Source organism: Hoplias malabaricus, chromosome 2 (genome assembly GCF_029633855.1).
Source record: "Hoplias malabaricus isolate fHopMal1 chromosome 2, fHopMal1.hap1, whole genome shotgun sequence".
NCBI classification, from domain to species: Eukaryota; Metazoa; Chordata; class Actinopteri; order Characiformes; family Erythrinidae; genus Hoplias; species Hoplias malabaricus.
The window spans coordinates 24962977-24985463 of record NC_089801.1 but is presented as its reverse complement, the minus strand read 5'-3'; the positions used below and the strand labels follow the sequence as shown (position 1 = coordinate 24985463).

At 38.5% G+C, this 22487-nt stretch overlaps 1 protein-coding gene across 1 annotated transcript; it reads left to right on the top strand.

Moving 5' to 3' along the window:
* The first annotated feature begins 208 nt into the window (after positions 1-208).
* Positions 209-9503, top strand: ruvbl2 (RuvB-like AAA ATPase 2). The gene is made up of 15 exons (XM_066660443.1): positions 209-460; positions 1226-1280; positions 2091-2146; positions 2247-2388; positions 3146-3275; positions 3524-3590; positions 4158-4264; positions 4384-4477; positions 5256-5379; positions 5506-5600; positions 5934-6052; positions 6190-6309; positions 6700-6829; positions 7089-7203; positions 9254-9503. Exons 1-15 carry the CDS (start codon positions 449-451, stop codon positions 9277-9279), a joined length of 1392 nt encoding a protein of 463 aa, XP_066516540.1. The 5' UTR covers positions 209-448; the 3' UTR covers positions 9280-9503.
* Positions 9504-22487: the final 12984 nt, after the last annotated feature.

The window sequence follows — 22487 nt, the reverse complement described above, 5'->3', positions numbered from 1 at the left end:
TACCCTACTCGTTGTATCGTGATGTCCATAAAAAAAACAACTTCTACACCCAACCTGGTATAGTATAAAGTATAATTAGTATAAAGGTTTAAATATAATATATATAATATATAATTATGATATTATATTCTGTCATAACTGTTTTATGTGGGAAACACTATGTAGGGTGTAGGGTGCCATTTGAGACTCTGCCTACCAATTCAGTTCCGTTTCTGTCTAGTAAACATTGACTTGTCTAGAATTTAAGTTACAACAATTTAACCTTTTGGAAATCTCACTACAGAGGCATATAAAAGCAATTTGTTTAATATATGATCTTCAGCTGGACAGAAAATAGAGTTACTGTAAGAGGCAGCTAAGGGGGTATTGTAAGTGTGAGTGTGTTTGTCAGCCGGACGGATTTCAGTAGCGCCTCCATTCAGAAACAGCCCGCTGAAGAGAAGAGAACATGGCAGCGCAGGTGAGAGAGCGGCTCTGCGCTTTAATTCACAATTATTGTTTTCCCTAACCATTTCGATTACAAACGTGTCATTTATGTATGTAATAATTTTGTGTATAGCATTTAAGGTGCAAGAGAAAATGAAGCGCTTTCTTAAATTCGCTTTTCAGCTACATAGCCGGTTAGCTTTTCATACTGGCACATGTCTTTGCTGAATGTTCCATTGAAAACGTTATCTGCTCAGACACATTTTGAAGTACGTGATATATGCATATTCGTGTTAAACTGCAATTGATGTAAATGTTTGTCTTTTTCTAACAGACAAACTTATTATATTCTAAACAAATAACGTCGAAACTTTTTTTTGACATTTTCCGTTCCACCTTAAATGGCGCCGCAATTGCACGTTTACTTCCTGGCCCCCATGGGTCAGAATGGATCTGCTGGACCATTTAAGGTGGAAAGGAAAATTCCAAAGAGAAGCTTGCGAACTCGAACTTCTCTAATTAAACTTTGCGCTTCTGTCAAGCAGCATTCATTTTGTCTTAAATAAAAGTGTACAGGTAATGCTTGGGTTATTTTATGTCCTACATTAGCAGTTAAAATTTGTTTTACGGAGCAGATAATGTAAAGTAACTTAGTGCTAGCTGTCCCCGCTAAATTTACACTGTTATGGCTGAAGTGTCACTATGGTAACGGCGCCGTTGAGGACCGCGTCCGAATGCTTAGTAACTTAATAACCGCTATCGTATTAACACATTTAAATATTTTTTGTTTTGGTAAAAGATGGCAGCCACGAAAGTGCCCGAGGTGCGAGACATCACCAGGATAGAGAGGATTGGTGAGTGATGTGATTAATTCTACTGAGAGTTTATGAAGTGTTCACATACACTGTTTGCCCAAAAAAAAGTAACACACACACACACACACACATATATATATATATATATATATATATATATATGAGCTCCATTTATCACTTATGTGCACGTTGTAGTTCTTCAATAAAAGTCACCTGTTGCTCTGCATACTTTGTTGGTCCCTGTTCTTAAATGTTCAGGACTCCCACAGGTCCACCACTGAGTATGTATGATTTGATTAGAGTATCATTCTCAGTGCTTAAGTGACACTGATAGGGTTGCTTGTTAGTCCATTTTGCGCTGGTATGAGTGGCTCAGGCACAGCAGTCCTGATGAGGACAACAAAGTTAATGCTGACAAAATACTAGAGGGTGATGTAAGTCTGTAAATCCTTTTGCTGAAGCCCCTTTCACACATGCACAGTAACCCATAACATTTCTGGAGATTCATGAGCTGAATGACTTTATCTACTTAGCCCCATAGTTGAAAAATCTGTGTGAGCGCATATGTGAAGGGAGCTGCTAATGTTTGAGAATCATGCTGTATCTGCATGTGTTGCATGGTTGCTGCCCCATACCTAAAGCACATGGAACATTTCCAGCTGCGAGAAGATGTCTGACACACACAATTATCTCACTGGGCTCTACATGTTTGAAAAAAACACTCCAGAAAATCTCTTGTCAGGATTCTCCAGAGTTTCTCTGGAGTTTGACATTTTTAAAAAATGATCTGCTTTCATTCTCAAAATAAAAGTCTGCTTTTAAAATTTTAACTTGTTGCTTTTCCTTCAGGTGCACACTCACACATCCGAGGCCTTGGACTGGATGATGCCCTGGAACCGCGACAGGTAAGGATGTTCATATTATTGTCATATAATATATGATATATATACACTATATTATTCTCATTATATTATATACATATATATGCTTCTGTTTGCATATCAGGTCTCTCAGGGCATGGTAGGTCAGCTGGCTTCTCGTCGGGCAGCTGGTCTGATCCTGGAGATGATTAAAGATGGACACATTGCTGGTCGTGCAGTGCTTATAGCTGGCCAGCCTGGGACAGGCAAAACTGCCATTGCTATGGGTAAGAATATTTTTCAGATATTTCCATGTAATTCAATAGATAAAGAAATGAATAAAGACATTTAGTTTTGAAATGTTATTTTGTATAGGAACTGGACTTATTGCAACTGACTCATACTGATGCGATCTGTTATATTTTAATACAGTACTGTGCAGAGGTCTTAGGCATCTAAGATAATTATATATATTTAAACTAATGCCTTCTCAGTAAGCGTGGTTCTTGTGTAAAAGTATATATAATCACAGTAAACACAAAAAATAATAATATGAATAAGAAAAAAAAATATTTTCTATAAAGCAGTAGGTGTGAGTGAGTTTGAAGAACAATGATTTGTTCAGATTCTTCTTGATTGCATGAATTTTTTCAAATTGGCAGGCCACATTATTTAAAATCATTATTTATTAACTGGTAAAAGGTATTGGATGACAACCTCAAATAATACGGACTGCCACAAGGAGAGATTTAGAAAAAGTTAAACCAACACATTTACACAGAATATCACACATACTGGAATAATGTTATTTTGTTTTATTCTAACATTGGGTGTTATTTGTTCTTTGTTTTTTAGCAAATAAAAACTTACTGCTCAGATAAATAGCTTTTTAAATTTCATAATCTCTGGTGCCTAAAAGTTTTGCACAATACTGTATGTCAACATTGTTTTTCAAGTGTATGTAAACCAATAATTGATTACCTATTATTATTTAAAAAAAACATTTTTTTTCTCTGAATGAAAATGTTTATTTTGGTTGCACAGGCATTGCACAGTCACTTGGTCCAGACACACCTTTCACTGCTCTGGCAGGGAGTGAGATCTTCTCTTTGGAAATGAGCAAGACAGAGGCCTTGAGCCAGGCCTTCCGTAAAGCCATCGGGGTCAGAATCAAGTGAGTAGACCTGCCATCACTCATTTATAATGGGTTTAAATGGACTGTTTGTTCAGCAGGTAGTAGAGATTTAAAGTCTGTCCTAGATGATGATGTTATTGTTAATGAATTGGTACATTGCTTAGTGACGGTTACACTTCACACCAAACAAACAAATACTGAGTAACTTATGCAAATTCATAGTGGTGTTATAATTTTTCTTTTTAAATTATAAAAGAAATGAACTTATGTGCCTGGTGTTTGTACAGAGAAGAGACGGAGATCATTGAGGGCGAGGTGGTGGAAATTCAAATTGACAGGCCTGCCACAGGAACGGTAAGATACTGCCTACAGATTTACATGAATCACTTGGTTTTTGAATTAGTTTCTCCTATCTGTGTTTTTTCAACATGTATATAAATATACTTGTTGAATAAAAAACAAATAAAATGACTTTACTAAACAATGCAACAATAAAAACCTGCCTGCGATTGTGAAGAAGGTAGACCAGGGAAGAGAATACTGGTGAACTCCAGCACATATCTGATTTTTTTTCATACAGTTAATTAGATTAATCAAGAAAAGGTTATTAAAGATATTTATCACTAGCAGAGGGAAATTAATAGTTTATAGCAATAAAAGTGACTGATGCGTTTGGTGGTGGTGGTGCTGCTGCTGCACTGTTGCATGAATGAATAATGTTGATTTGTTTTAAAATTTCAGAGTAGTTCTCTTTATAATGCAGCATGTCCACATAAAAACTATTAAAGCGCAAAATCACCAGATTACCTTAAATAAACTCTATTAGATTTGGACTATTGATTTCTCTCTCTCTCTCTCTCTCTCTCTCTCTCTCTCCTTAACTCTGTCCCTCTTTTTCTCCGTCTGTCCCTCTGTGTTCAGGGTGCAAAAGTGGGCAAGCTGACTCTGAAAACAACAGAAATGGAAACTATTTATGACCTGGGCAGTAAAATGATTGAAAGTCTTAGTAAGGAGAAGGTCCAGGCTGGGTGAGTGTGTGCACATATCATCTGTGCATGATTGTGTGGTACATATTGTATATAACTTTGAGTTATTTAACTGTTTAATGCTTGAAGCTGGAGAAATAGATTTTTGTTTTACTCTGTAGGGATGTAATCACCATTGATAAAGCCACAGGAAAAATCAGCAAACTTGGCCGGTCTTTTACCAGAGCACGAGATTATGATGCTATGGGGGCACAGGTAGGTATTGTCATGTTCAAATAAAACAGAAATAGCCTGAAACAGCTTTATGAATCCCTGTATCATAACAATATACACAAAGCTGCTTCTTTATTTTGTATTTCATTTATTGTGTATGGCACTAGACTATATCAAGCTCAGCAGCATCTGTGAGGCCTTATAACTGTTCCTTTGCATTTAGCATATCCGAGTCAGTGAACACACACACACACACACACCAAGGAACCAAGGAAGTTATGTTGTTCTGGCCAATATGTTGGAGAGCTGGTAAAAATGGATAGTTAGTTGAGCTTTTGTTTGCTCTTAAATTGCTTAATTTTCCTATTACTTTTTATACGTTTGTCGTCTTGCATGTAAACTATATTCATTTGGCATGAAAACTGAAAACCCCACAACAGTTACATTGCCAAGTTATTTGTTTTGAGTATGTAGCACAAAACATATCAGAAATATCAAGGATTTCTCATAACTTGCGTCAGGCTTAATCACTTTTTAGCCATGTGAATTCCTGATCTCTATCAAGCAGTTTCATCAGCTGCACAAGTGTGCATTTTATTAAAAGCTCTGCTCTAGATTTGATGCAGATAACTGACCCATTTTCAGTACTGCAATCACAGTAGCATTAAAATTTACAAGGTGGCCCACTTTAAGATAAATATAGCTAAATATAGCTTTTACCATATTCTGTTTGGAAAAACAGGATGAAGGGGTTTGGGAGTTTGTGGCTGCATTTTGCCAGGGATTCTGACAGCTTTTTTCTGTTACTGTGCTACTTCAGACTCAGTTTGTGCAGTGTCCAGAAGGGGAGCTGCAGAAGCGAAAAGAGGTTGTCCATACCGTCTCACTGCATGAGATTGATGTTATCAACAGCCGCACACAAGGCTTTCTGGCCCTGTTCTCAGGTCTGTATCCGAAGCCTAAAAGAGGCCTCAAGTCAGGATGAGATTGCCTTATTTTGTCTTAATTTAATGTTAAGTACGACTTTACAGTTTACTGATCCATCATGTGTTTGCCTGCTGTGCCTACAGGGGACACAGGAGAGATCAAGTCAGAGATACGTGAGCAGATCAATGCTAAAGTTTCAGAATGGAGAGAGGAGGGCAAGGCAGAGATCATTCCTGGGGTGAGTACAGAAGTATATGGTTAATTTCTGGGCCTTACTATATATTATGTTTAGAAATGGATGTAAGACCTTAGGCTTAACATTTTGGTTCAAGTGAGAATTTGATCTAAACTCAACTTCACTTCAGTGGGTTTGGAATCCAATCTAGATGAGAATATGTATCCTGTCCATATCAAAATATATTTTATAAACCAATAATTTTTTTTTTTGTCTCTTAATACAAGAGTCCCTGGATATTACGTACTACTCAGTATACATGCACTGGTTTACGTTTATATTATAAGAGTGGTTTACAGATATTATAAGATTGTTAATTTTGCTCCTCCATTGTAGGTTCTCTTTATAGATGAAGTTCACATGTTGGATATTGAGTGTTTCTCCTTCTTAAATCGAGCCTTAGAGAGTGATCTTTCACCTGTACTCATCATGGCCACAAATCGAGGCATCACAAGGTGTGTAAACTTGGTAAAGTAATTCTCATCCTCATCAATATTGCAGTGATAAGCTTCAGTCAAAGTAATGGTAATTACTGTATGTAATTGTAATTACTTCGTGTAATTTTAGGTTTTTGTTTGTTTTTCTGTTACAGAATTCGAGGCACAAACTACCAGAGTCCTCATGGTATTCCTCTAGACATGCTGGACCGGCTGCTTATCATCGCCACATCTCCTTACACAGAGAAAGAGACAAGGCAGATCCTCAAGATTCGGTGAGAAATCACTTGCTAATGTGTGTTCACATATGGAGTTGGGTAAATCTGTCAGCTTTGCAGGGGAAGCAAAAAAATTGTTGGGTTATAATTAGGTTTAATGGAACAAGATATTTCTATGATATTTTGACACTGCATATACATACATTTATGTAATTAATTCTGGGTCATTTCATTTGTGATGAAAAAGATGTAGAAGGCAAGCTTGAGTTCAGCTTCAGATTATGCAAAAAAAAGTGGAGACCTGAAGTAAACACATATGAAACAAATGTGTGACTAATTTTTCACTGCATAAAAATATGGTGTTGTAAGTGTATATTGTCTTATTGAAGCTTCTGTATTTGTATTAGAAATATCACTTTTAATGTACCTTCTGAATCTCTGCTCCAGGTGTGAGGAAGAGGATGTGGAGTTGAGTGAGGAAGCACACACAGTGCTCACACGTATTGGACAGGAGACGTCACTTCGCTATGCTATCCAGCTGATCAGCACCGCTGGCCTGGTGTGCCGCAAACGCAGGGTAATGGACACGCTTGCACTTGTAATTGAATAGATCTAATATATATATTTATTTTTATATATATATATATTTTTTTAAGTGTGTTTACATGTTCTGGAAATCAAAGGAAATATCAGCAGCTTATTCTAGGCTAAAATATTTTTGTAACAAGGCAACATGCTGTTGTACACAAAATAACATCTTTTTGCTTGGCAAAATACTTGAAGTAATGGTTGCTTTGAATAAATGTCATGCTGAATAGAAAATCTTCTGTTCTCAGGGTACTGAGGTCCAAGTAGAGGACATTAAACGTGTCTACTCTCTCTTCCTGGATGAGTCACGTTCTTCACAGTACATGAAGGAGTACCAGGATTCCTTCCTTTTCAACGAAACACGTGAGTCAAAACTGCCCTTTCTATTAGCATGTAGGATGCACTACATTTATGGGACAGTTTGAAACTTAATCATATGTTTCATCTTGAATTCTTGTCTTTGGTCTTTGTCTTGCATTCCACCTTCACAACAACATTTTATATATATATATATATATATATATATATATATATATATATATATATATATATAATTGCCCATCAAAAGTTTGGACACGTCTCATTAGTGGAATAGGGCTGTTCACTCTGTAGAACTGTTTACCAGCCCTACCTCTGTACAACCCAAGTTATGGTCTCAAACACATAACACAAGCAGTTCTAAAAATTAACTCTTGACGAGGCCACAGCTGTTCACGGAAAACCATTCCAGGTCACAACCTCATGAAGTTGACTGAGAGAATGCTAAGAGTGTGTAAAGATCTCATCAAAGCAAAAGGTGGCTACTTGTAAGAATCTAAAGTATAAAACATTTTCTGGTTTATTTAACACTTTTTTGTTCACTACATAATTCCATATGTGTTCCTTCATAGTTCCTTCCAGTTTTAATGTCTTCCATATTCATTTACAATGTAGAGTGGAAAAAAAAACATTGAATAAGAAAATTGACTGGTACTGTACATTCACAAACAAAATGTGGGAATTGGCCCAAAAGAAAGAAAACACTCCCAGTGGGTCTGTCCAAACTGTTGAAGGGTAGTGTGTGTGTGTGTATCTATGTCATATATTTATATACAGGGGTTGGACAATGAAACTGAGTGTAGGAGGTTTCATGGCTAAATTGGACCAGCCTGGTGGCCAATCTTCATTAATTGCACATTGCATCAGTAAGAACAAAGTGTGAAGGTTCAATTAGCAGAGGGTAAGAGCACAGCTTTGCTCAAAATATTGCAACGTACACAACATTTATGGGTGACATACCAGAGTTCAAAAGAGGACAAATTGTTGGTGCACGTCTTGCTGGCGCATCTGTGACCAAGACAGCAAGTCTTTGTGATGTATCAAGAGCCACGGTATCCAGGGTAATGTCAGCATACCACCAAGAAGGACGAAACACATCCAACAGGATTAACTGTGGACGAAAGAGGAAGCTGTCTGAAAGGGATGTTCTGGTGCTAACCCGGATTGTATCCAAAAAACATAAAACCACAGCTGCCTCAACTCTCCTGTTTCCACCAGAACTGTCCGTCGGGAGCTCCACAGGGTGAATATACACGGCCGGGCTGCTATAGCCAAACCTTTGGTCACTCATGTCAGTGCCAAATGTCGATTTCAATGGTGCAAGGAGCGCAAATCTTGGGCCATGGACAATGTGAAACGTATTGTTCTCTGATGAGTCCACCTTTACTGTTTTCCCCACATCCGGGAGGGTTACGGTGTGGAGAAGCCCCAAAGAAGCGTCCCACCCAGACAGTTGCATGCCCAGAGTGAAGCATGGGGGTGGATCAGTGATGGTTTGGACTGCCATATCATTGCATTCCCTTGGCCCACTACTTGTGCTAGATGGGCACGTCACTGCCAAAGACTACCAAAACATTCTGGAGGACCATGTGCATCCAATGGTTCAAACATTGTGTCCTGAAGGTGGTGCCGTGTATCAGGATGACAGTGCACCAATACACACAGCAAGACTGGTGAAAGATTGGTTTGATGAACATGAAAGCGAAGTTGAATATCTCCCATGGCCTGCACAGTCACCAGATCTGAATATTATTGAGCCACTTTGGGGTGTTTTGGAGGAGCGAGTGAGGAAACGTTTTCCTCCACCAGCATCACGTAGTGACCTGGCCACTATCCTGCAAGAAGAATGGCTTAAAATCCCTCTGACCACTGTGCCATACTAATAAATTATTGTGGTCTAAAACCAGGTGTTTCAGTTTCATTGTCCATGTATGTATGTATGTATGTATGTATGTATGTATGTATGTATGACATAGCTTTAGTCTGAGTGGGCGATGAACTGAGATGTTGAAAGCATATTCAAACACCTCTGAGCTCTGTGCAAATGTGAGTGAATTAATACTGAATGAATTCACGTTTTGTTTCTCTTCTGCAGAATCAGCCCAGATGGACACATCTTGAGGGGAGAACAGAAAGCCCTTTTTTTTTTATACCTTGATATGATGTCCACTAAGTCTCATGTCCTACTATCTGTGAAGTTGATTCCCTCATTGCTAGATCTTGTATTTAGAAACGTTTTGGCATTTTCCGAATTGCGTGCACATTAAAATTATTTTTGTTTTCAAATCCTTGTTTTTCATTTTTACATTTAATTTCTTGGGCTTTACAAGTTGATAAGAGGATTGCATACTGAGTGTTACCTTTCCATAAAAGTATTAAATTAAAAATGGTTTAAAAAGTTGGGACATTTTCTCCTGTTGAGTCAGTTTGAATATGTATTATGTATATGGAACGGTTTAATATACACTTTGAGTGCATCAATATGTACATGTGTAGGGTAGAATTGGGGAGAAACTTTTTGGTTTAAAATCTTAAGTCATTTTAAAGTATTTGGGTAAGATTATATTCGTACAAGCAACATACGCTAGAAATACTGAGGAAGGACATTTTTTAAAATAGTTCTTGTATGTCATGTTAATAGATAAAAATGATGTGTTCCAAATAACTCCCAACTAGAGACCCCTGAATTCTGAACCAGGATTATTTAGGGGACTCATGTAACACACATGCATTTTTTGTTCCCTCCACCAGACTCAGTAATCCTAATTTTATCAAAATACAAATTTACATTGAGATAAATAATCATACATTGTGCTGTAATATTACACAAATTATATATAATCACTGTTTGTAGTTTATTGCTGCCAATAGAATGGAAGGCACTGGAGCAGCCACACATGAGCCTCTAGTACAATGTTCAGTGTAGAGCAAAGCATCTGCATTCCTTTGAATGGTGGAGCCCTATCCAATATGTTTGGGATGATTTGGAGTGGCTTTTTGGAATCTAGAGTCAATCATCCAACCCCATAACTTCACTAAAGAACTTTTGGCTGAATTGCAATTAAATCCTCACAGAAATGTCAACTCCTAGGTTTAAAGATTTCCTAGAAGAGTGTAACCTGTTTCTGCAGGAAATGGGTTCAAACTATTAATTTCAGAAGTAATGAGCAGGTGTCAAACGTTTGGCTGTGTAGTGTAGTACAATAGCAGTACAATAGCTCCTGGCCAGGTGGCAGTATAACCACACATACTGATCTCTGCTATGGTATAATAATGCATCCAGAAATGCACCATGTGCAGCCATGCCTTCTTTGTGTCTGGAACCAAATTTGAAAAGCGTGCATTCATTGTTAGAAAGTGATACAGTATGTCTGTGTAGGTTGTGTCTGATTTGGATAATATCTTTGCTTTGGATTTTGATAAAGGCTTAATGAATCGTTCATAATGTCATTTTAAACTCTTTAGTTTTGGCTCTGAGCTATTTATATATATAGTATTTCCTGCTGTGTCTGCAGTATCTGTCTCTTAAGTAATTTGTGGGCTCTTGGTCCTAAATCAGAGAGATCTACCTAGAGGAAATATTTATTAACCTATGGATCGCATATGTTTTGCTTTATTCATTCAGACTGTGTGCCTTGGCGAAAACACAAACCAGAGCAAATGACAGAAATCCCTTTCTGCTGTATAGATCAAGTCTGCACATAGGAAGCTATTCTAGTTACTCTACCACAAAGAGTACATGGATGTGGATGGATGGACACTAGAGCCTTACACATGGGATGGTAAAAAAAAAAAAAAGGCCTCAGGAATTCACAGTGCGAGTCGTCTCTATGTCCTAAGTTTTTAAAGCTGACATTTCCAAGTGGCTGCACGAACGAACATGATTCCCCGTTTACAGACTGAATGATTGTTAAAAAGTAACTAATGCTGCCAAAGAGCCATAACACCTTTTAAAGTACTTTACTGATTAAGTCTAGATAGTGAATGGTCATTCCACTGGGGCCTACGACAGTCAGCCATATTGCTCTCCAAATATTAAGCCATTGAACTGGTTTTCAAGCATTAAAAGAAAAAAATATATACTGTTTATTGTACAATGACAATGATTATGAATGTTATAGAATTTTATTATCTCCCACAGTATTTTGCATAGTACCCTAATACTAAACATTAATAGATAATATTGTTAGCATAATTTAACCACAGCATTTTACTGCTTTGAATAAATAGATAATCTTAGTATAAAATATTATTTCAGACAATTTATAAATATAATGACCTAGAGTGTATCAGAATGCATTTTGCTTTAAATCAAACTATCAATTTAATATAAATACTCCTATTAGCATCAGCCTTGGTTCAACATATCTGCCCAACCAGGGTCCTATATTTGGTTTGATGACCTTTTATATTTTTTGTCTACTTTTCCTATTAAAAATTCAGCAATTTTATAAATTATTAAAATTTGACCCAAACACAACAGGAATAATGAACTGGGGAAGGGCGACATGGTGGCACAGCAGTGTCGCTGTTACACAGCTCCATGGTCCTGGGGTTGTGGGTTCAAGCAAGGTTTCCACCTACAGTCCAAATATTACAAATTTGCAGATATTAACATTGTATTATTATTCCAAGAGCAAAGTAAATATTCAATAAATATGAATACAAGAATTATGAATATACATAAGTATATGTTTAAGCTAATGAAAAACATACATAAATTATGTCAGAATATGATATGCTATACATATATAGATAATTTGAATATACACACAGGTCAGCACTAGTTTGTATAGAATATAGTGAGTACTGTGATACAGACACTGTAATACTTGAGTATTAAGCATACAGTTTGAGTTACCATCTCTACTACTTTCTGCTGTAAGCTGATGTGTATTCTGAATGTACATTTCATCATCCATTCATTCATTTTCTGAAACCACTTATCAAGTTCAGGGTCACGGTGGCCCGGAGCCCACCCTGGAGGGGGCATCAGTCCTTCACAGGGTGACACACACTCACACATTTGGACACTTTTGAGTCGCCAATCCACCTACCAACGTGCGTTTTTGGACTGTGGGAGGAAACCGGAGCAAACCCACGCGGACATGGGGAGAACACACCATACAGTCGCCCAACCCACAACCCACTTGAACCCACAACCTCCCTGGTCCCTGGAGCTGTGTGACTGCGACACTACCAGCTGCACCACTGTGCTGCTATATATATGCAATCGAACTATAGGTCATTATTCTTTCTAATTTGATTTTGGGCCACATGGGGCAAAACCTGCTGCCACAGGAACTGGGCCCATTCAGCCCATCCTAGGACCTCCATTGCTAGTGCAAGGGGTCTGAGACTTTACAAAACCTGGAGAATCTGCTCTCTCTGTCTTTCCTCTTGTCCTCCTCCTGTCCCAAAGATAAGCACTGTAATTCAAAACCAGCCATTAACATGCCTTGCTAAATGTCTCAAAATGAATGGGAGGTAGTGGAGACTAACTACTGAATGACACTCCATTCATCTCCTGTAATGCTTGGTCCCCGATATTGCCTCTGAGATGACACTGTGCTATTTGTTAAGACAAATATGATTTTTGTCTGTGTATATATTTTAAGGACTGAGTCTGACTCAGAAGGAGAAACCCATTCCTGTAAAGCAGACTAATCTTAACCCGGTTTTCTTCTTTCTGTCTTTTAAACGATTAATGTGGGCGTGCAAATCATCTTCACATTGGCTTAAAGAGAGAAGGAAAATCAATGTAATCCAACAGCTTCTAATTCACTTATATTTAAGTCTGAGGTAGTCTTAGGGATGCTTTACTGATGAGGAGGCTATCTGAAAAGTCCTTATAATTGCCACCATCCTTTCTTTTCCTTTATTTTCCGTCGCACAATTACACTGCCAGTGTTTTTCCTGTGGCTTGCTGACCCAGCATTATTTTAAACATCTATTTAATGTAATTTAATGTAATGTTTTTAATGTTTTTTTCTCATAAATATACAATGATTTCATAACCAATAACCAAGAAAATTGGCTCAAATAACGGCAAATGAATTCTTGTTATATTAAATTGAACTTTAAATGTAAAAATACTTTTAAAGTTTTCCAGACTAAGAACTACGATGATTCACAGAGCTGTATGGAAGGAGTTAAACAGTGGGTCAAAAGGCAGGCATGGAGAGGCAGGACTGAATAAATAAATGCTGCTCCTACCTGATGGTGATGATCCTACCCTATAGGGGCTCTGCTGTCCTCCAGACCCTTGTTATATATTATGCGTGTGTGTGTTGATGAGTGTGAGACCAATGGGGGATATAGCAATCTGCTCTAAAGCACGCTCCATCTGTGTGTTCGGTGGTGTCACAGGGTGTACAACACATATGACACTGATGGATCGCACAATGTCCTGCTACAAACAAACACACACACACACACTTTTATGAAATATTAGGACAATATTCCAGAAAACACATTAAATTCAATGGACAATGTTCAGTTTTGGTGAAATGTCAATGTTTTCCAAATGTTTTATTCAAAATATGTTTTTATTCCAAAAGTTTACACAATTACAAAATTTGTATGGCTTCACTAAAATAAATATATATGTTGACTTGTGCTGATGAGGGGCAGTGTTTAGATGAGACTGTGCTGATGAGGGGGTAATGTTCATATTTGCCTGTGCTAATGAGAAGCAATTTTCATGTTTGCCTGTGCTGATAACGGGTACACTCCAACAATGTTCATGTCGGTCTGTGCTGATGAGGGATAATGATTATGATGGCCTCTGCTGATGAGCCTCTGCTAAGGAATTATAATTAAGTAAAGTTTATATTTTGCATTTATGGCATTTAGAGGCCGTTATCCAAGGCAGTTTACAAAACAGCTTTTGTCTCTTAACTAGTGAAAATATCTTTCCAATATCACTGTGAGATCTGAGATATAAATCTTGTCTTGCTTCTTGTATGGCAGGATGCCACCCACTCCCTTTTTCCATCCATCACATCCCAGAGAAGCTTGATTAGCTTGTCCTGTCTACTACTCCACTAAAAATAATTGAAAGGTGAGCTTGAAAATCAACCATTACTTGGAAATTCACAAAAGATACATACAATTTGACAGAAAGTCTGTAACTCGTTCTCTCACTTATCACAAAGCCATACATCTTATATCTTAGGCTTTGTTGTAGCTTTTACTGCTTTTACTGTATTCCCACTGTTCCATAATAGGTCAGATGCATAATAAATGATCGTGTGTGTGTGTGTGTGTGTGGGGGGGGGGGGGGGGGGGGGGGAGAAAGAGAGCATTCATGCAGGTCTTTTCCTGAAGAGCACTTTCAAATGCAGATTACTGGCTGGAAATCCCTGTAGATAACACTATGCACTCTCCATGATGCATTAAGTAGCTGTCAACTTGCTTCTCTTCAAACAAGCATCTTCATAGTGCATTGCCTTACACAGTCCTCTCTCTCTGTTTACTCTTTGACCTCTGCCTAGCACCCTCGACTACTTGTTAAATTGGAATTTAGTAAGTGGGGAGAGCCTATGTTCTGTCAACATTACCATTCATTTTATAGTATATTAAGTCCTACACTCTGTGTGTTTTCATGTCCTCACCAATAGTATGATCTTTGTTTACATGGTTTCTTATACTATGGCACTTTTCCTAAAAATTTCAGTATATCGCAATATATCGCATTATATTGAATTGTAACCCCTGTATCGTGATATGTATCGTATTGCCAGGTTCTTGCCAATACACAGCCCTAGGCTGGAGCATGTATTCACCTTCACCAAGTTTGGTACCACTGTATGTGATTATAAATGTTACAGCAAAAAACATATCTATGTTATGGAAATGTTGGCACGCAGTTGACTAATGAATCTGTACGTTTTTGTGAAACAGCAGGAAGCATTAAAAATGTGCTTTTATGATCTTGAAAATTGACAAAACTGTAAAACAAAAACATTGATTAGTATAAGGGAAAGGGCAAAATGTGATTGTTTGCTGGGCCCTTACAACTTCAAAAATGTATCATTTATCCATGGCCATATTTCAGCACCTCCCTGTGGCCCCCAATGAGGTCATGGCCTCAGTTGGTGAACCACTGCCTCTCTCTGTGTAGACTCTATTGTCAACGTGGGGTGCTCAGCCTCTGGTCTATTGTGGCTCACTGCTATGTTTAACTACTCTTGTCCCACTCATCTGATTTATTCACCAACACACCCAAATTTGCACTCAAAAACACAAACACACACTGGCATGTGGCAAGGCGACAAAAACTCTCACAAAAACATTTAAACATGATGGGCACACACACACACACACACACACACACACACACACACCCCAGACAACCAGGTGCATAGCCATGATAGCCCTTATGGCATCATCAGCAATGTTTGCAGTTCTCTTGCCATCTCTCTGAGGGCTTCTATATTTAGTAAGGTAAAATAAACAGCTCTGCTGCATTCTCTTGCCTTCTTAAATGCACACACATTTCATCGGCTCCAGCATCCCCGTCCTTTTAGTGTAAGGAATGTGTCTCCGCCCTTGACATATTGCGCTGTTTCAGACAGGTTTCTACACCTGGCCATTGATCAAATGTCACCTAGTTTAGGATTATCTCCAAACACAAAGAAGGAAAATGGAGCATCACTCACTGACTTTCCTCACTGTAATCATACTTGCGTTTCACCCATTATAATTTCACAGCTTTCCAATTATGTTCTTTCGCCAGTTAATTACAACCTTATACCCTCAATATTGAAGCTTTTCATCTTCATGGTACCTGCTTTATTTTATTTTAATTTTTACAGCTCTACTCGCTTGTTCCCTGGTTGGTTTTCCACTTGAAATGTAGCCAGTGACGTCACTAATGGTGTGATCCATGGGCCTTGGAAACCACAATAACAATTGCAGTAAAGTTAAGTGTTGTTTACTCTTTATGTGTTTGTGGTGGGGTTTTTTTGGGGACTGAACACGGCTCAGCACCCCAGTTCAGACAGAGCAATTGAATTTCATTGTTCTTTGTTGCTCCATCTGGCTCTTGCTGGAGTTTTTCATTGGCCACCAATCCAAGGAGCGTGTGAAACTCTGCCACTGAGAGTCGTTGAAAAACAAATGTGTTTACTACTGTAGCTTGGAGATTTTACAAATGGCAAGTTTTCACTCACTCAGGTTTAACCAGGGCTTTCAAGTCTCAGTGTGAGACACGTGTTTCAATAAATTCACACACTCACACAAACTTCGCTACACAGAAATTAATCCTACAAACGAGTCAAAGGCAGAATACTCTGCGCTCCTACAACTGTCTTGAATTAGCGATCTATCAGCCAATCAGAAAACAGGATTTCTTGTTGCTGGGTGAGGTCTGCAAGCACGCATGCGCAGCGGACATAACCTACGCTCTGAGTGCGTGCACAAGTTGTGGACGAGCTAGAGGTGGAAGAGAATCATCAGAATCATCAGTCGATAGAACCCATCGACGGAAGCCCCCCCTCTATAATATATTGTTTATAATAGAAGCATTATAAACAATATCCACATTTTTAATAGCTTACGAAAATGCAAAACGCAAAATTTGCAAGTCGCTCTAAGTTCAATTAAGACCATCTTAAAGGACCACCTTTGACAAAGTCACAAACACACAACTCCATGGTTGAGTGGGGTTCTCTCCATTTATTTGCTTCACTAACTGTACTATATTATCCCCTGCTTGTTTACAGTATAAAGCCCTCCTGATAGTCAACCCTGTGGTCTTATAGAGAAATACACTTAGCACACACATGATAAATGCCCACAGCCTGTATCTCCACTGACAAAACACACTTAGTTGTTTGTACTGTGTTGTTTGAGGGGAGTTGTAGTTTGTTTATGTGACTCATCAGCCATCTGCTGTAACACTTTAGCTTAAGGTGGAACTTTGGTTGTTCTTTCGCTCTTATCAGTCTAGTAGCAGCCACAGGGGAATGCAGACACATGTCTCCTCTTATGTGTGTGTCATGGTTTGATGGAGCTTTAGGTTCCATGGGGTCTCATGCATGGGTGTGTGTGGGTGTACAGTAAGATTCTGTAAACAATGTTGCCATCTACGCTGCTTAGATTTTTTGACCTTTCTGACCCCTTTAGTTTCTTAGCCACTTTCCAGAGAAAATATTTGCCAGAACTGTCCCTTGAGTGAGAGGCACACCTCACTGTGTCTATTCTATTCTGTTAAGTGAGTTTCAGAGAGGGAAAGCAGTGTATTCAGTCCATGCAACAGCTGACAAACGTGAATGAGCTGTGCATGTGCAGTGATGCCAAAGACAATCACTAATCTGTATTTTTTGGTCCCCATTTAATTTAAACAATTGATTGTGTTGACTGTTATCAGTTTTATCATTCCCTATACCACAAAGATTTAGTTTATTCCACTGAGCAATTGGACCAGAAATGCCAAAAAAGTTGTTCATCTACATGCCTCATCTACATTATTCTTGGTTTGGTTTCTCTATATATATTGCCATACATCTATTAATCTGTCCATAAAAGGTGTTATTTCCACATTTAAAAGAAAATGTCTTGTATTTGACTGAAAGTTGTCATGAAAATATATTAAAATGATTAAAAACACTAATTCTGGCGAAAGTTTACATGTCTATTATACATCCCCATTGTCAGTTATAACGGCTGGATGGTGAGTCATTCTCCACATAGATTGTGCAGACTGTTGCTGCACAGTTTGTGTTGGTCATCCTGTAGTCCTTCATCAGTGGACACAGGTGGCTGTTGGCAGGATATTTTTGGTTGGTGGACTGTTCTCAGTCCAGCAGTGACATTGAGGGTTTAAAAATACACTCCAGCAGACCTGTTGTGTCTGATCCGTTTGTACCAACACAACACACACCAACAGCACCACATCAATCATCGCAGAGCTGAGAATGATCCACCATGAAAATCATACCTGCTCTCTGGTGGTCATCTGGGGGTCCTGATCATTGAAGAACAGGCTGAAAGAAAGCGAACAATATATGTAGAAAAACAGGTGGACTACAGTCTTTTATTGTAGAACTATAAATTGCTCCTGTAGAGTCAGTGGAGTTGAGAGTATGGACAATGAGTGTAGAAAAAAGGTGGTGGTCATAATGTTATGGTTGATTGGTGTATTTATATAATTTAAGTGTTATCATGCTCATTCAGATTTCTGATTTTCAGATTTCTGTATTCAGAACAGTTATTTATACAAGGCTTGGGAATTTGGTTGTGAAGAGTCAGAAAGAAATAATCAGATGAAAAAGGCACATCTGCATGAGGTAATCAAGCAATATTTAACAACTATTCAAACAGGATTTAGTTTCTTTTTGTAGAAAGCAGTTGGTAACAATGTAAAAATTGTTTTCACAGTCTATTTGAGCCAATGTGTAATAGAGAAGCTGCCGAATAGCAAAGGGGTGGCACAGTTACACTGCAAGTAACAGCTCCGGGATCCCAGGGCCCTGGGTTCAAACCTCACCTTGGGTGTCTGACTGTGAGGAGTTTGATGTGCTCTCTTCATATCCACATCTTCAGGGTGGTACTGTTTCTTCCCACAGTTCAAAAACATTTGTTGGTAGGTCAATTAGCAATGTTAATGTGCCCGTGGTTGAGTGTGATGTCCTGCAATGGTCTGGCAGCCCGTCCACCCACTGTGACCCTGATCAGGATGAAGAGGTTAAGGAAAATGAATGAATGAATAGTACAGGAGATTAGCTTGTGTCGATTGTGTCCTTAGAACCTATGGCAACATATACACAAATCTTGCCAGCAAAAGTATGTCTTATGCTTTAGCCAAATAGACATGGTGTGTGTGTGTGTGTGTGTGTGTGTGTGTGTGTTTGTGTGTGTGTGTGTGTGTGAGAGAGAGAGAGAGAGAGAGAGAGAGAGAGTTAATTATCTTGCCTTTGTTCACCTCTCTTGTTAAGATAAAGTATGAAAGGCTTCTGTCTACTAACATAGCTTTTCTGCTATTAAAAGTAATTAGAATCTGATGTCTTGTGTCTAAACCAGCATTCACTTTAAGTTTAAGCATTCACTTTAAGTTTAAGCATTCACTTTAAGTCAAGTTTAACTCCAATTTTTTTCCATGAACAACAGTTTTTAAGTCTTGTTAATTTGCAGTTTTAGCTTGTGAAATAATGTGGCTTTTTTCCTCTTATGCTAGCCATGCTAATCATTCAGCTTCAAAACAATCCTTTCATTACCTGTTAATCTCCTCTCAAAATTCTTTCTCTTCTATTAATAGTGACTTAAAAAGGTACCAGAATGTGTGACCCAGGTTAACCAAATTCCTCTTCTGTATGCACAAAAATTTTGAGATTGAGACCTTTTTTGTGCAGCAGACAAAATATTTGAGTTGCCAGATATGTAATCTCTGAAAACTTGGAGTAACCTCTACAGGACATGAACAGTAAATACTTCCACGTCCAATTAAGCAATTTTAACTCTGTGATGGTCAGATAAAAGGAGAAATGAGGAGGGGAATGCAGACAGATGTAAAGAAAGGCCTTAAAAAGAAACATGGAAAAATAAAACACAGAGACATACACATACCACAGGGAAAGAGATGGGGGAAATTCTTTGTGTGCAAAATTCCACATGAAAACTCTCATCTGTATTAGCCACCCTCACCCAATTGGCCTCCACACTCCACACACAGCATCAGTGTTCTCCTGTTGCACAGAGGAAGGGAAGCCATTTGTCACTGTGAGGATTTTTGGCGCAACTCTAAAATGAGGCATTTCTCCTCTGGCTGTTATTGTAGTAATACGCCACATTCAAACATGAGGGCTGAGGAATGCAGAAAGCTGTCAGACTGAATAAGATCTTAACAATAAGGACCACCCTCAGTGCAAAATTTTCAATTTAAAATACAAAATTACATTGATTGTAGTGAAAATAAATACACAGAGAACACACCCCTCTACTGTTGCACTGTCCTGCACAGTTACTATTTATTACTAATATTATTTATTTGCCAAATTTAGCATATTGGAAAAATGTGGCTTGTGCAAAAAATTAATATATGCTTTAGCCAGTGTTTTAAACTCAGGAAATATCAGAAATTGAGCAATACAATTTGCAGAATGTCTGATCTCTTTATAATATATATTAACTTTGCATATAACTCTGTATGTAGTAATAGTCTGTTTAAAATATGTCACGTTATTGATATATAATTCTTCACTTCTTCACTGACCTGTAATAAGGAGATGAGAGCCACTGTTGCTGCTAATCCTATCTCAGCACTGCGGAATCTGCACTTTGTCCTTTTTGGTTTGAAAATGTAAAGGAGAATCATTAGAGAAAATGGCTCCTTGCTGCTCAAAGCAAAAGTCAACATTGTCTTTTCACCTGGTATTATTGCTGACATAAAATCAGAAAAAAATCATTAACCCGTGGTGCTAAGACCATGGGTTTGGCATTACTCCACTCTAACACTAGATATCTTAAGTCCTACAAATACAATGATCATTCAAAATCTGAACTGAAATAGACACCTTGGGCCGAGGTATTCATTCACCTTCAGGGTTTTGTTTCCATCATCCATCATTCCATCCAGAGAGATCGCGGCACAGCGCCTGTCTTTGTCTTCGTCAGGGTCCTTGTTATTGGTTTACAGAGGTGTCCATCTCTTCTGACCCACCCCCCAAGAGCTGTGAGCGAACCCTGTGGAGAGCGGCATCTAACTACCTCAGTGTAATAGGACATCGCTCACAGAGGCGGAGCCGCTCATTGCCCCACAGTTACACTGAATTTAAGAAGGAACGCCCTCGGCTCTGAATTCACAAAGACATTACGTAAAACCTTCCCATTGCATGCGCTCTGTGGCGGAGTGAGTAAGTAAGTACAAACATTTACCGATGATTTAGGAGCTTTTAACTCGTGCAGCGCCTCTCCTGAGATTGTATAGCCTGCCCAATGATGAATCGATGCATACAGCAGCAGTGAATGAATGCTGAGAATGAGCAGCTCAACAAATTGTGAACTTCAGCTTCCACTGACACAGAAGTAAATACGAGTGATTAGCATTAGTTAGCATTCACCTTGATAGCTGGAGGGAACAAAACTACCGTGATAAATAAAAGAGACGATATTTTGGTGCATATTGTTCATCCTGCAAATGAGTAAATGTAGTCTAAAATCTGTGTTTATCTTCCAGTGTTTTGCTGCTGTAATATAGTCAAAGACTAGCAGAGATGTTTGAAAATGGCTTTTTATTATTATTATTATTATTATTAGTTTCTTGAGCCACAGTATTGGGTCTGAATTGTATAGTTCCCCATAGACCTCTGAGGCTGTGGGATCATTTTGACCAAATAACGAAATCTGGGTATTAAAGGTTATGATTTTATGGAATATAATCAGCAGAGTATGTGCAGCAGTGTACAATATCCAATGCAACTTTTTTTTATTATTAAAATTTGCTGATTTAAGTTCTTTCATAAAGTTATTTGGAACATACTAATCAAACTTTGTAGACCCCTGCCTGCCCAGTGCTTCCTTTGAGTGTGTCCATGGGGACGCTGTCCCACATTTCCTGCAAAAACAACAACAAAAACAAAAACAACAACAACAAAAAAACTTTTCTTTTGGGAAATGGTTACAACAGATGGTAGTAGAACATTACTGCGAGAATTTGAGGCATATAAATATTAGTGAGGTCAGGAAATACTGGAGTCTGTATTGTTGCAGCTTAATATGGTGGAATTTACTCTTTATTTAAGGTGGCTAAATCTTTAGAGCAACCCAATCAAAAAGAGTAAGAACTACTGTTGTCACGATACCTCGACCCCATATCATTCATAAGACTTGTTCACTGTTTGAATAAAGCTGAATGTCTCAATCAATTATGGGATCTCGATTCAGGAGTTCAGAAAAAGGAATAAATTCAACATAAAAGGAAGCAGACCTGTTTTTGGCAGAACATTTTGCACATTCGCAGCTCATTCTGATCTGTGTGAGCTGCCGTACGGACCGAAAGTGCTGCTCCGTCTCTGGAGCAGACGAGACGCACAGAGGGAGCTGTGTCTTCCGCAGCTCCGTCTCCAGGAGCAGAGAAGCCGCGGAGAGCGAGCTGTCTCTCCTGCTCACGGTCAGTCCCAGTGTTCTGAAGAGTTGTGGTACCGGCAATTCTCTTCTATATAAAATAGCTAAGATTTGTACAGAAAGTTGCTGGTGCTAGTAGGTTTTTTTTTTTATAACTCACTATAAGATCTGAAAAGTCACTAAAACTAGTGGCAAATCGTTAAGGGAAGCAGAGGAGGCAAAGCTCTGCAGCTGCACACTGCCCCCACCCCCAAATACCTCAT

What these genes read in the sequence shown, in the direction of transcription:
- ruvbl2 (XM_066660443.1), top strand. An exon ending in ATGATGCTATGGGGGCACAG is followed by an intron (nt 4,478 to 5,255) that starts GTAGGTATTGTC and finishes GTGCTACTTCAG; the next exon opens with ACTCAGTTTGTGCAGTGTCC. An exon ending in TGGTGTGCCGCAAACGCAGG is followed by an intron (nt 6,830 to 7,088) that starts GTAATGGACACG and finishes TTCTGTTCTCAG; the next exon opens with GGTACTGAGGTCCAAGTAGA.